This window comes from Ammospiza caudacuta, chromosome 6 (assembly GCF_027887145.1).
Source record: "Ammospiza caudacuta isolate bAmmCau1 chromosome 6, bAmmCau1.pri, whole genome shotgun sequence".
Classification (NCBI taxonomy): domain Eukaryota; kingdom Metazoa; phylum Chordata; class Aves; order Passeriformes; family Passerellidae; genus Ammospiza; species Ammospiza caudacuta.
In genome coordinates this window covers 30,999,753-31,014,355 of record NC_080598.1, presented here as the reverse complement: position 1 = coordinate 31,014,355, position 14,603 = coordinate 30,999,753, and the positions used below count along the sequence as shown (strand labels likewise).

At 40.2% G+C, this 14,603-nt stretch overlaps 1 protein-coding gene across 2 annotated transcripts in view; it reads left to right on the top strand.

The window, feature by feature from the left end:
* The window catches only part of RGS6 (regulator of G protein signaling 6), a 247,467-nt gene that overhangs the window by 177,486 nt on the left and 55,378 nt on the right, over positions 1-14,603 (top strand). For both annotated transcript variants that reach the window (XM_058806258.1, XM_058806257.1), the window contains exons 5-11: positions 1,274-1,380; positions 3,702-3,753; positions 6,170-6,234; positions 9,152-9,228; positions 12,099-12,180; positions 12,686-12,760; positions 14,098-14,196. In XM_058806258.1, the coding sequence (XP_058662241.1) occupies positions 1,274-1,380; positions 3,702-3,753; positions 6,170-6,234; positions 9,152-9,228; positions 12,099-12,180; positions 12,686-12,760; positions 14,098-14,196 (557 nt within the window). The remainder of the gene's footprint in view (positions 1-1,273; positions 1,381-3,701; positions 3,754-6,169; positions 6,235-9,151; positions 9,229-12,098; positions 12,181-12,685; positions 12,761-14,097; positions 14,197-14,603) is intronic.

Genomic DNA, 14,603 nt, shown 5'->3' with positions numbered 1-14,603 from the left:
GGGAAGAAGGAGGAAAGGAGTTAAGAGTCAACATCTTAATTAAGTCTAATGCCTTATACTATACTGCAACACACTGAAATACTATTGCAGTAATTTTATTCTGTCTGTGAAACTGTTGCTACCTACAGAAGACTGATTGATTTCAGGTTTTGTTCCTAGACTTCAAAAAGAAGTTGGTGCATGTGGTGTGGTTCAGCAGGCAAATGCAGTGTCAAGTTTTCATGGTGTGAAGAAAGGTAGCCTCAGCTGACAGGACATAGTGCCTGTGTCATTCTTGGCCAGGGTCATAGAATCTGATAATGGCTTTTAATTTATCAAAAAAAAGCAAATGGATAAATGGATAATCAGCCATAAAGAATGATCAGTGCATGGGCACAATCCAAATAGTTCACTCTTCAGTGACTAAAATCATTTAGTCAAGTGAAGACCTATTGAGAAAAGGGGAAGAAAAGATCTGCAGGTCCAGAAGTTTCATTTCCTTTTCAGGAAAGGGAAAAAATCCAGGCTCTCACCTACCAGTTCTTAAGCTGCCTTACTGTCACTGTGTAAAAACAGAGATACAAGCAGTGTTGAATCACCCAGCAGGGCATTCTCTGTATACACATCCCTTCTCATGAGTCCCGTCAAGTCCCAAATTGGAATTTCAGCTGCGGACAACAGCTTTATTAGCTATCTGGACATGCACAAGCAGATGATTTTTCAACACTGTGAAAGATGATGCAGCTTTTGGTAGCTGGCATTGCTTGAAAATCTGCACAGATGGGCCTCTGCATTGGGGAAGGTTGCCTGGGCAGCGCTAGGATATGTAACTCCCCTTTGCAACATTTTCTCTAACAAAGGGCAATGCTACAGTGTGAGGATGTGTCTTTATGAATAAATATCCTGCTAATGAACAGGTGTTGCAGGTGCTTTTTGAATTTGGTAGAAGCAAGTGACGTTCACTGACAGAATAGGCTTCTTGTCAGCTGTCACCTGTAGTGGATAATGTACTTTGAAATTAATTTCATACTCTAGGGCTGGACTGGTATGTGCATTTTGTTAACAAAAAACTAATGGGTTAAACATTTGAGCAGTGCTTCATCTGTATTGTAAGGCTGGTTTTTGCACCCCTGCTTTACAGGGTTTGGCTGAAAGTGGTAGGGGTGTGGTGTGGATACAGAGGCATGTGGGCACCAGATTTCACATGAGTCATCACCAGAGCTGCAATTGAAAGCAGAGAAATGTGCAGTGCATGTCTTGTTGACACATCCCTGCTGTTTTTTCTCTTTCACAGGGGAAGCAATACACTTGGGAAGTCTTATTGCTGCACAGGGTTACGTCTTTCCCATCTCAGACCATGTCCTCACCCTTAAGGATGATGGGACGTTCTATCGTTTTCAGGTTGGTGAGCACCCTGACCCCCTTGTGGCCCCTTCTTCTGTCCCTGCAGTGATACTGCTGAAATCACCCACTCTTTACACCTTAGCAGCTATTATATCTATGAAGCCAGGGATTGAAGCTATCTTTGTAGAGGCCCTAGGAGAGGTTAAGTCCCTTCAAAAAAATTTGCTTTAGAATCCCAAATCACTGTCATCTACCTTCTGACTTAGTTTTTTACATAAATGAATGGCTATGTCTTGTGACTCTTTTTGATACCTGAATTCACAGCTGTTTTACTCAGATTTGAACTAAACCAGGAGAAAGAAGATGGCTTTCAGGTTCTAACTCTGATGCAGAATTAAGTAGCCATTCTCCTGTGCAAAATGGACCAGGGCACACTTAGGAGCTGGACATTCAAGCTTTGGCACAGCAAAAAATTCAAATTTTTGTCATCTCTTGCTTACAGATTGTTGTGGGATAGGGCAAGCTTAAGGCTTTGGCTCTTCTACAAAGGATGTGTAACCTTGGCAATCACCTAAACTGGGACATCTCTATCCCTCAATGTTCCTGTGCCTCCAGATGTCCTGAATTTTTTAAGCACCCTGTGCTTGAGTTCCATACCCTGTCCAAAATCAGCCCCTGTCAGCTCACTAGATAACTGAGTGCTTGTGCTGCAACAGCTCCTTCTGAACTGATTGTATAACTTTAGAAGAAGCAGTAAGTCTAAACTTGGAGTCCTACTGCCTCATCCTGCTGGCTGAATTTGTGTTTTTCTGTTACATTGTCTCAGCCAGCTCCCTTATCTTTCCTGTCACCTCTCTTCTGTTCACCCTCTTGTTCCTCCTTTACATTATTTTACTCTTTTTTTGGCTTTTATTTGAAAAGCCAGTTCTGCTCTTTGCATCTGATATTGCAGCTGCTCATGCCTACTGCTAATGTGGTATTGTGTTATCATATGTGACCAATGTCATGGTGAAAAAAGAAGCCCAGGAGATCACAGATGTCCTCTTATCTCACTCCACCTTCTGGTTGCAAGGTATCATTCAGGCTCAGTTTTTTCATTACAATTCCCTTTCTTTTCTGAAAGTCCTGATCCTCCTGTTATGTAAGACATAACAGAAGCAGGGGTAATACTGGTTGTCCATTTACCTGTATTTTTCCCAGTTTTAAAAGAATGGCACTCTAAGAACTTGTCCTATGCAGTTTTCAGGAGCTACATTTCAATATAACTTAATTTCTTTTTATTGTTTTAAGCCTGTGTAAACCACATCATCAAACTGACTGCTTATTGACTTTCCTTTCCCTTGTCTTTTCTTACAATTTTTGTGTATTTTTGCCTGTTTTCATTTCCTTCAACACACCTCCTTAGCTGTTTTCTACAAAAATAACCTGATAGAATCATGCTTCTTTTCCATTACTCTCTTCTTGTTTCTTTCTACCTCAACCTCAGTCCTTCCTTTAAGAGTAACTCTGTATCTTCTGAAATTAATAAGATACAGGTCAGTAGGAGCATTGAACCCTGTATTGTTTAAATCCTCAATGTTTTCTCACTGTACTTTGGTGGAAGGATATTAACTCTGTGTGTTAATGTCCTATGCCCATCTGTAGCACTACAGCAGTAAAGCAAAGTGTAATCAGTAAATCATCAGTGTTCTGTAATTTATGTCATGACCGCTGTGTCATTTTTCATTCATGTTAAAACTGAAATACAGTCATATATAGCTTGTAGTTAATTGTAGCAACTGCAATATGCAGACCTGGATAGAAGACCAAAGCACTAAGTTTAGCAGGACTTCTGCTTTCAGAATGACTCTAAAAAGCTGAGTTCTGACCTCTGCCATCTGTTACAACTAAAAAGGAAATTGTCTGCCAGCCACATTGGTAACTACTCCAGAAAAACAAGGGGTATGTAGCCTATAGATAAGACTACCAGGTTTCTCATGTTAAAATATATATATATATTCAGATATATATATATTCTTAAAAATATATATATATATTCAGATTGCCTGTGAATTCTTGGGAAAAGAGGAGGTTCTAGGGATAGTGGATAAGATGTCCACATTCAGATGAGTTGGCAACAGTGTCTGAAATTTCATCAGGACACTGGACATCCTCCACAAGATGTACTTGCATTACAGCATCTCTATTTACCTGCAGTGAGGACCATTAAAGGTTTTTGCAGCATCCTCACTTTTACTGTAATCTGTAGCAGTGTTTCCCCTGAGGGCAGAATCTGGGTGGTAGATTTTGTGTTTCTTCTTTTTGAACTTGTGTTGTTTTTCTGCATCTGAATCGGTTTTTATCTCTTAAATTACGAAAATGTATATGTTTCTTTGTAGGCACCATACTTTTGGCCTTCAAACTGCTGGGAACCAGAAAACACAGATTATGGTGAGACCATGATTGTTGTTGTTTATGATGTAAATAGTTGTCCATCAAATAATTACTGTTGGCCACATACACCCTTCAAGTGCCACGTTTCTTGTCAGATGGCAGCATCAGAGGCAGATCTGTGCCCATCTCAAATGCACAAATTGAAACCCTGCAGTGTCTCAAGCCCCTGGAGCTGTAGCCATTGAGCTTGGTGGGGCCAGGATTTTGCCATCCATTGCCTTCATTCTCCCATAGCCCTGTTCATTTCAGCAGGATTTGTGGCAAGCAGAATACTGGTTCTTGGGAATCTTAAATAATACTAATATTGCTTTTGTGGGAGACTATCCTCTGATCTGTTGCTGAATCCATTATGTGGATCAATAAAATTTACTTCATCTGGGAACTTATCTGTCCGATCATTAAACCAGTACATAACTAACAGCGGCCCATAGCTAAAAGTTCTCTGATACATGACATCAGACTTATTTTGTCATTTTTTTTAAGATTACTAGATGATATGGTATAAGAGAAGACTGAGCATGGTTTATGAGTTAATAAAGTGCAACATGGTGTTTTAAACATGTGAGTGCCTGCAGACAGGGATAATACATAAAGAAAATATGTCAGTGTTGTTATCTTTAGCTGTCTGCATGCAATATTGCTGTCTCTGCCAGAACTGTGCTGCTTTCACAGTTAAATGGTAAAATTAATTGTTGCATCCTGGTGTGGCTTTGGAAGAGGAAGTGTATGCATGTGTGCAGTCATAAAACAGGAGCTTCTGGAAGTCCTTTATCTCATAATCTAAGATTGGTTTAGAACTCCTCCCTGGATAATCAGTTTGAGTTTTTTTCTTTCCTGTGCAATAATTATTCATCATTATGGATTCTGGAAATCATTTGCTGGGGTGAAGAAGTAGCCTGCAATGGTGTGTGTCATGGGATAGTTCATTTGCAGTCCTTATCTGCAGATGGACTAGACTTACATGTTTATGCTAGTGAGCTAATGGTTGAGGAGAAAACACGATGCTGTTTTGTATTTGCAAAAAAGATTTTCAGATATTACAGTCACCCTATATTACTGTGTGAGCTGTGTCTCATATGTATTCTTTAAATACCAGAAAAATAATGTGAAAAAGGAGGTTCTGGTTTTTTCCTGCAGTATCAGATAAATAATTGGTTTTGGCAGTCAGATTATTAGTCAGTTAGTCAGCACTGCAATGGCATTGAGTGGGGCAGTACACACCAAAATAAAACCCTCTGTGAGCTGACCCACAGCTGGACAAGCTTCAGCTGCATTAGCTGAGCCTTGTAGTGACAGATTTTAATCTGTCCCAGAAACCTCTAACATATGCTTATGATCAGACTTTGCATATCAGAGGCCTGTACAGATGGAGTCTTCCCAGGAATTAATCCCAAACTAGCAGTAGACCCAAATAAAACTGAAATCCCAGGAGCACTTCATACTTTTTTTATTTGCATGTGTCCACTTACAGGAGAGGAACTAACTTGCTAATGGCAGTTCACTGCCTTGCATGAAAAACCACTGTGAGGCAACTGACTTACTTCATTTGGTATCATAAGTGCTTTACAGAAAAAACTGCCCTTGAGATGTGTAAATATAAATGAACTGGTCAGCTCTGGTTACAGTGCATAATACTGGCTCATTATATGAATGTTAAAATTACAGAAATGGCATGGAATAGAATTACATGAGTAGCACTGGTCCTCTATTAAGTTCAGACCTGACTGTATACCCAGAGTGTGCTGTGGACCTTGTGTTTCAGCCTTTAATGGAAATGGGGTGCACTTAGCAGATCCAGGTGGGGCTTTCCCAGAAGGCAGCCTGGGACTGGTTTGGTGGTGTGTGCTGGGCTCATCTTGACCCTCAGAATTCCAAACCATATCAGTTTCAGCAGCCTCTGCCTATAGCAATATGTGACAAGGCTTCTCTTTACCATTTGAAATGTGTAAGAATAAGAGGATGGAGCATATTTTAAAAGGCTTAGATAATGCTTTTAAGATCTGGCCCATATTTCTGTTTTCACTTCAATATCCTGATTTATTTTTATTTTTTCTTTGCAGAAAAGAAGTGCAGGGATGGTCACTTTGTGGCATGCATATTCCCAAATTGCTTAGGGAACAGGTTGCTTATGCTATATCTCTTACCAGACCCAGAAGCAATTGTGCCTTTCGTGGATATCTTGTTAGGTCCTGGCATCTGCTCCCAGCACTTTTAAATGAGATATCTCAGATGTTTAGGGCCTCTGAGGTTAGTCGTACGCAATGTCAGCTGGGTGTCCAGCCCTCTCATTCCTTGATTCATGTTGCTTTCTGATTGAAACAAACTGTCTATAGAATACTTTTTTCCTTCTATTTTTTAGCTCTAGTACTAATAATCTCTCTGTAATTGTTTTCCATTCTGTTTCTCCCTTTAGCCATCTATCTTTGCAAACGGACCATGCAGAACAAAGCTAGGCTGGAGCTGGCGGATTATGAAGCCGTAGGTACACTGCTGCTAGAGTTTAAAGCTGGGGGATGCAGGGATAGCTTTGCTTGCCAAATGAATGCTGCCATTTTTTGGGGTCAGCCTTTACTGTATCTTTTTCTTAGTTGTCAGTACTGTGTGAAGGCTGATACGAAGACAACATCAGGAACAAGATTGATGAATGTCCCTGACTTTTCTGTGTCCCACATTAAAGCATCTGCTGTATAATGAACCCTTCAAGACTGGAGCAAATTTCACAGAAGTTTTGCTTGGTGTCCTGTTTTCAGTTAGGAAATCTTGGTTTATATAGGAGATTTTAGCACAGGAAAATGATACACTTTCAGGTGTACCACTGGGCAATTAAATTGTGAAAGACACATTTTGTTACAAAAGTTCTCAGTTATTAGACTGGGAACATTTTCTATATGTCATATGAAAATATCACTGAACTTTATTTAGAGCACGTTTTCTGATCTGGAATTACTATCAATGAAAACATCTCAAACTTTGGTGTCGGACTGCAGGGTGGAGAGGAGTGGGAAGATGGAGGCAGGAGGGGCAAGGCTGAGTATTTCTTTGAATACCAGCAGTGTAGTGCTCTGAGCAGCTAAACTTTTCTTTCTGTCATGTTGACTTTCTTCTGTTTACTGACTCAACAGTGTAATAGCAGAATTTTATACGTGGAGTTTTTTGTTAGAGGGTTTGTTTGCGAAGTTGGACATACACGGTCATGGTTATTACAATGAAAACATCTATGTTGCATATATTTTAGAGTGGGGTTTTTGGTTTTTTTTTTTTACAAGACTGAAGTTTTTCCTTCTTCCTTACCTTCTACATTTTGGAACATTTGTGCACGTGGAGAGATATGCCATTTGGTCGAGTGCAGAGCATGCAACAATTGCCACTTACCTAGTTCGCCCTGGAAATGCATTCCGACTTCCCAAGAGTTCTAATCTCAAACAAGCACAAAGGAAGGAATATAACAATCTGCATGCACTTACATGTCCTTTTGCTGAGTTTTTTCTTCTGCATATTGTTGATTTCATTATTAAAACATTAAAATTGCTCACATCCAACCAATTAAGTGTAAGTACTCCAAAGATCCACCATAAAGCCACAAAAGGCTGTTCAGCGGCGCACATACTCCCACACACATGCAGTCAGGCTTTGGCTAAGTACCTTTGCACATTGTTGCCTACTGAGAGTAGCAATGCTCCAGTAATGGTAAATAATTAGATCTTGGCAGTATCTCATTTTTCATGTGAATATTGCATTGCACAATTAGAGGTTACTTCTGCATTCAAACTTTGTTCTCTTAATTAGAGACATTCAGATAAGAATGGCACCAACTCTTTCTAAGCATTATGGGAGCTGAAGCAGATCCAGCAAGGGATGTAAGCTCAGCACAAGTGACAGAAATAGGTTTACAGGAGTGAGAAGCAGTGCTTCTCATACCTTTGGAGATGCAGCATGAGAATGCTTCTCAATAGATATCAGCAGTGACCTGGAGCTTCAAAAGAATGGAATTTCATTTTTAGGTTCTGCTTGCAGCATTTACAGACAGTCCCCCAGCCCACATTTATGCTGATTAGAGCAGGACTCTTGATTATATGATTGAGCTTGTATAGTTGCATTCATGTTTTTTATAATTGGTCAAACATAAGCACAATTCAAATATAGCTTCTGTTGGTGATGTTTCATTGGCTTCAGCATATTTACTCCAGAGGGCACATGTGAACACAATTTAAAATAAAATAAAAATAATGAAAAAAATACCCACAAAAATTTGTGTTGCAGATAATTACAAGTTGTTGTTCTTTGTAACCACAGTTAAGGAAATCATCACATTCAGTACAGCTGTAAATCATTTGTTTAACTGCTTTCCTCCATATGTACAGACTGAAGCTGTTACATGGAGTTGGTGGTAAAAGGGCCAAGCTTTATGCCTTTAAACTCTTTGTTATACAAGAGTTTAAAGTAACTAGAAGGAAGATTTCTTCTTGTATTGAAATGCATGTGCCTGAAAAAGTTTGTTGAAGTAAAGGTGATAAGTATAAAGAGAACAAGAATAGAACTACAAATGTTTGTTTTCAATGTAAATTTGAAACAGTTAAACCAGCTGTAATGGAGAAAAGTGTCCTGTTAATTGTCTCCAAGTCCTCCTTTCTTGGGGGGGGGGTATGGAAATGCAACCTCAGGTTGGAATTTAAGCCTGAAATTCCAGCCATATTCTGAGTTTAACCTCAAGCTGTGATGAAGCTATATCCACATCCAAATGTTCAGATCCCTACGCTCCCTGGAATGGGTCTGGACCAGAGCTGTTACTTCAGGTGTAGAGCAAAACTGCGTCTGGAGCCATTCTTTGCAGTAACTGTGTTCATTGTTCAGACAAACAAGCTATTTCCTTTTGTGAATCATCCTGGCAATCCCCAGCCTTCAATATGTGCAGCTGCATAATGCTCTCAGCAGTGATCAGGACTGAGCAAAGCAGGGGACCTCAGGCTTTGCACCTTCACAAAAGCCTGAAGAGAAGAGAACAGTGCAGAGGGGAGGGAAAGTGAGGATGGGAGGGAAACGTGCAGCTGGCAGCCATCTGCTATCAGAAATGAAAGTCATCAGCTTCACAAAGCTTCTCAGTGTTATCTTTTGGGAACAAGTCCATAATTTTTTTCATACTAGAGCTCAAGCTGTCTTCATCACACTCCATTACTTACCCCTGGCAGGTCCCTTTGGGTTGCAGCCCAAAAAGATGTGTTACAGCCTTGCTTTGCCTGTACTATAGTTCACCTGAAACCAACACTGACTTCCATGTCTTTAGTTTCTCAGTTAAAAAAAAAAGAATAAAATAAATATCCACCATGCTAAATGTACTCTCAAGCAATTGTTGTAATTACAGAAATTAGTTGTTCTTACTATTTTCGTCTTTTGACAGGAAAACTTAGCAAGACTTCAGAGAGCGTTTGCAAGAAAGTGGGAATTCATCTTCATGCAAGCAGAGGCCCAAGTGAAGTGAGTAATCCTGGAGCACTGAATTGCACCAGTATTTAGAGCTGTGAAGGGAAGGGGATTCTAAACAGATAAAACTTCTTTGTCAAAATCTTTACTGGGACTAAGCTCAGAAGGTGTTGGTGAATTTTAATCACTGGCAGACTAGAAACAGTAGAGAGCCAATTCTGAAGATCTGTGCCAGAAACTGAAAGATGGGTTTAATTATCTGCACATGGAAACACTGGTCTGGAGCTCCTAAGCCTGTGTTCACCACGGGACCTTGGGTAATTTGCAAGCCCATTGTGCTTCTACAGTTGTGGAGTATTTTTGTTTTGTATGAATGGAAAGAACAGAATATTTTCATCTGTCTGTGTTACTCTATGCTTGCAGAGTATATCTGAGTCTAAAAAATACTGTCACTTCCATGTGATTATAAGGGTGGTATTTACAACAGGTATTTCTTCTCATCTTCCCTTGTGAAAGCAGTGTGAAGCCTCTTTATATTTTGAATGTGTTTTCATTACTGCTGTTAAATGGATATGATCTAGGGTTTGTGTATTATTGTCTACAAACTAATACCTAAAATTCTGTGTGTCCATTTTGTACCTGCCATTGTCATTTATAAAATGGAAAGATTGGTGAAGATGACACATGAGAACACCAGTACCGAAATGGTTCCATTGGAAGGAATTTGCACTTTCAGCATTAGATGCTAAAAAGTTACGGAATATAATTTCTTGAAGGTGTATGTCTTGAGGTATATGTCTCTTTGATTAACCCTTTGGAATTTTGATAAATTCTTTGCTTAATAACATTGCAATTATGTACCATTTAAATATATGGTAATTATCTTTTAATCTGCAGGGTAATTAAGGGATTTTTTTCCAACCAGAATAGCAGTGTTCCATTTGGAAGAGAAAATTAGAACTTAGGATAGCAATTGTGCTTTCAGTTACTTAAAGGCTATTGCCAAGACTAAAAAAAAAAGTGTAAGTCAAAACAAAAGTCTGCATTCTATCTAAAACAGATCATTATCACGTAAGAAATAAATGTAAATATCAGACTCATTGTGGTCACTGTTGGTTATTCATCTTTTCTTCATTCTGTTTTCTTTGAGGCATAAGCATGAACTGGCCACTATCAACTTTTTTGCTGGCGAGTTTCAGCTTCTTGGTCCACAGTTCATGTGATGGTTCAGTCTTCAGATTTCCAGAAAGGCAGGGATGGAATTCACATTGTAATTCACATTAACTAAAAGCTTAACTAGAGAAGGGAGGAAAAACATCAAAAATACCTGAAAACATTCCTCCTGCTTACCAAGTTTGCTTTGTTTTCCATGTTTTTGTTTGCACACAGGATTCCCATTGCTATATTCACATTGCTTCAAAAATTCCAGCCATAGAGCATCTAACTGCTTTGGGTCTTCATAGTTTAAAAGTGAAATACTGAGTTATCAGTAAGTCTGGAGATAGGAGCTGACAATCTAGGTTGAGCACAAAGTGTCGATGAAGAGAATTCATGAAGCCTCCAGAGAGTCCCTTCAATTTGTGTGTGCTGTAAGATTGGAATAGGCTTCGCCTTCCGCCTTGGCCTGGTGTGAAGGACTCGTTCAGAAAAGTAGTTTTGGGCTGGGTGTCCTCAGCACAGTACAGCAGGGACAGAGCTTGTGCCAGAGTTTGTTTCTCATCTCTGCCTTGCAAGGGGAAAATCAGCTAGTGATGCCAAACTGTGGAGAATTTTGCCTTTTTCTGGGGAGGGCTGCTCATTTTCTGGGGAGGGCCCCTGATTCCTATCCTCTTGGTACATTTCTGGCACAGACTTAGCCAAGGGGCACTGCCCCTCAAAAACAAAAACAGATGGGAGAGAACCTGGTAGTCAGAAATCACAGCTGGCCTGGGTTTTCTTTCCTAACTGCTTTGATTCTCCTGGTGGCAGCCAGTGGGAACCCAGCACGGGGACACAGAGCTTTACTCAGCCATGCTCTGAAGTGGAGGCATGATGTTGTTCCTCCTTCCATGTGCTTCTTCCCATCCCTCTGCAGGTAGATCTTGCAAGCTGGTGCTGACTTTGTGCTCATGTGTAAAGCTGAGTGAGGTTCCAGATGTCACTTGCTCACTGCTGCCAAGAATTGCTTTGAACAACCTCTGGTGGCCTTTGGGCTGTGTGCTTTCAGTGAGTTGGTCCACTGGCTGCATCAGGGCTGGAATTACAGAGTTCCTATTGTGCCAGCCCAGTCATGTCTCTCTGGGGTGGGTGCTGGTTTGTAGGGGCCATGCAGCAAGCTCACCTTTGGTCACCTGTGCTGTTACCCCTTGCTCTGCCAGCATGGGGGCACACTGACAGAGGCAGTGTTTGAGTTGAAAGCTCTAAGGAGGATTGGCCACAAGTGCTGCCCATGCTGTTGCTGCTGGAAATGTCTGGGATAGATGCTCCTTTGCAATCTGTATTTATTGAGTGGTGCTGCTGGGGCGTTTGTGTGCAATGGATTCTCTGGATGGTGACCTCAGTTCAGCATCAGCCAGGTGCCTCACCTGGAGCAAACAGGTCGTGGTGGGTTTCCTGACACAGACAAAACTACAAATTTTCCCAGCCTGTCAAATCAGAGTACAGGACCAGGGTACCAGGAAAGGTTTTCATCACCAGATGAAAAACAGCTGTTAAATTTTTCCACATTAATAGGAAAATCTTTTTTGACCCATGTTGGAGTAAACATCGGTGTTATTTTGTTCATGGCATGTGCCCATGCAAGTGCAAGTGCAACATCACTGTACAAAAAAAGTTGATTTCTGAAATTTTTTGTCTTGGGGTTAAGAACTACAGCTAGGAACTATGTCAAAGAAGAAAGCATGACTTGTACATTGACTCATACACACTTATGCTTTTGTTTTCAGAATCGACAGAAAAAAGGATAAAACAGAAAGAAAGATTTTGGACAGCCAGGAAAGAGCATTCTGGGATGTGCACAGGCCTGTGGTAAAACTATTTTTGAATGAAGAGACTTTCCAGGTTTTAACAGGAAAAGTTTTATTAGTAGTAAATGCTTTATGCACAAAAACATTGCCCTTACAGTCACCACATTGATTTTCCTTGCAGTTCCCAATGCCCCAAGTGTCTGCTAGATGATGTGAGACATTCTGGACTTCTGTACCTATGGAACTGTTGATTTGGAAATACGTGAAAAATACGAACTTTGAAAATTATTTACTGGGCTTATGAAAGAAAAGCAGCTTACTCAGTTTGTCTCAGACTTCCTAGCAAAAGCTTCCCACTGTTAGCTATTTCCTTTTGGTGCCAAAGTTAGGAGTAAGTGGATTGAATGCTGACATAGCATCCTTGGGTATATGCAGTCTCTTGTTTAGCAAGAGTAACACAGACCTCAAGAAAGAGTTTTGGACAACATCTAATTGTATATTTCATAAAGGTAAGGTAGGATGAAGATTCTTAACAGAGGAATAACACAGTTACCATATCTTTTCAGCCAGGCTGTGTGAACACCACAGAAATGGACATTAGAAAGTGTCGCCGTATGAAAAACCCACAAAAAGTGAAAAAGGTCAGTTTGAGTTCCTCATTTTGGTTTTTTCTTGTTTGGAGTTAGTTTGGTTCACTGTTTTTATTTTCTTTTCATGTAAATCATACTTGACACCTACTGTATATGAGACTTACCCAAGAGGAGCAAAAAAAAAAAGTGTTTTGATTATACGAGTTATATTTTGTTCTCCTTGGTGAATTTATTATTTCAGTTTTACCAGCATAGTTGTACTGACTTGATGGGTGATGGGTAGAGCTGAGAAGGGCATTAAGGGTCTCTGTGTCCCAAATGTCTGATGGCTCTGCCATCCCATGAAATTAAATGGAATTGGCAAAAATACCTAGGTCCCTTTTTAAGAAATTATCTGGGCACAGAAAATGAGATGTTTACCTGCCTTAATAATTTCAAAGACTGGATCATTAGTAACTTGGGTGTCTTTGACTTCCAGCAAGTTTGAGCTCTTCTATGTATATGAATTCATAGAATCAATTAGATTGAAGAAAACCATTTAGATCAGTGACTCAAAACCTTAACCTAACCAAGTCCTTCACTAAACCATGTTCCTATCTTCTAAATAGTTTCAAGAATGGTGACACAACAACTTCTTTGGGCAGCCTTGTTCCAGTGCTTGATAACCATTTCAGAGAAGAATTCTTTCCTAATATCTAAGCCTCTCTTGACACAGCTTCAGGCTGTTTCTTCTTATCACTTGTTATGTTTTTGGACAGAACACTGGACTCCTGAACTTCCATAAGTAGTTAAACTGCAGCAGAGCTATTCACATGTCTATTAGAAACTTTACTGAAAAGCAAAAGTACTAAATGAAAGGGCAAATGGTATTACTTTCAGTGCAGGTGTCTATCCTGAAAATGAATGGCTACAGGTCTGTCTCCAGGTTTCTGTTTAGAGAAGTTCATGTGACCTATTGACTTGACCTGGTTAAGCACTTTATTCAATATGTAGTTTTACATCAAGAAATTAAATCAAGTGAAAGACAGTGGCATAGAATTAGGTTCTGGTATTTTCTTTTACTACTTGGTTCACCCCAGTGACAGCTCCCAGTGTTCATCCTGCAAGTGTTAGTGCACACAGCCTTCAGAGCTCCTAAAAATTATCATCTGCATTTAACCATTTAAAACAAACTCTTCTCTTAACACACCTACAGGCCTTCCAAGTGCAGGCATCAGCAAGAATGGTCTCATCTGTAAATATTGCTTGGGGCTGAATAATTACCTGTGTGGATATAAACAGTAGGAAATTGCTGGCTTGTTACCTTACTGCTTTGCACACTGCACCATTCCTCATTGTGTAACAGAAAAATGCTGTAACCCTTTGGTTTGTTCCTTGGTTCCTCACAGTCAGTGTATGGGGTTACAGAGGAGTCTCAGCCCCAAAGCCCCGTACACCTGCCCTCCCAGCCGGTGCGCAAAACGACAAAAGAGGATTTCCGGAAGCAGGTACGTAGGTGGCTGTATGGCAACTCTTCTGAGAACTGCTCCCAGAAAAAAGCCTAGAAAGGTATTGAGATACCAGCAAAACCAGTTCTATGCTTTACGTGTCCTTGATCCTCACATACTTATCCTTAATTCTCACTTATGTTAATTGTTATGAGTATTCATTGAGCAGTGTGGTTGTATGGTGATACGTATTATGAGTGACTCTGACCTTTGAAACTACTTTTATTGTCTGTGGACCAGACACAGGCAATAAGGCAATAATTCCAGTTCACTGAGGATGTCTGAAAAGTGGACAGTGACAAAGGCAGTGTAGCTGGGCACAAGCTTGGAATGAGTGGTGAGGAAAGGCATCGTTCAGTGCATGACTGTTAGACTGCACAGTCAGAGCTTTTAGGAAACTAGGAAAA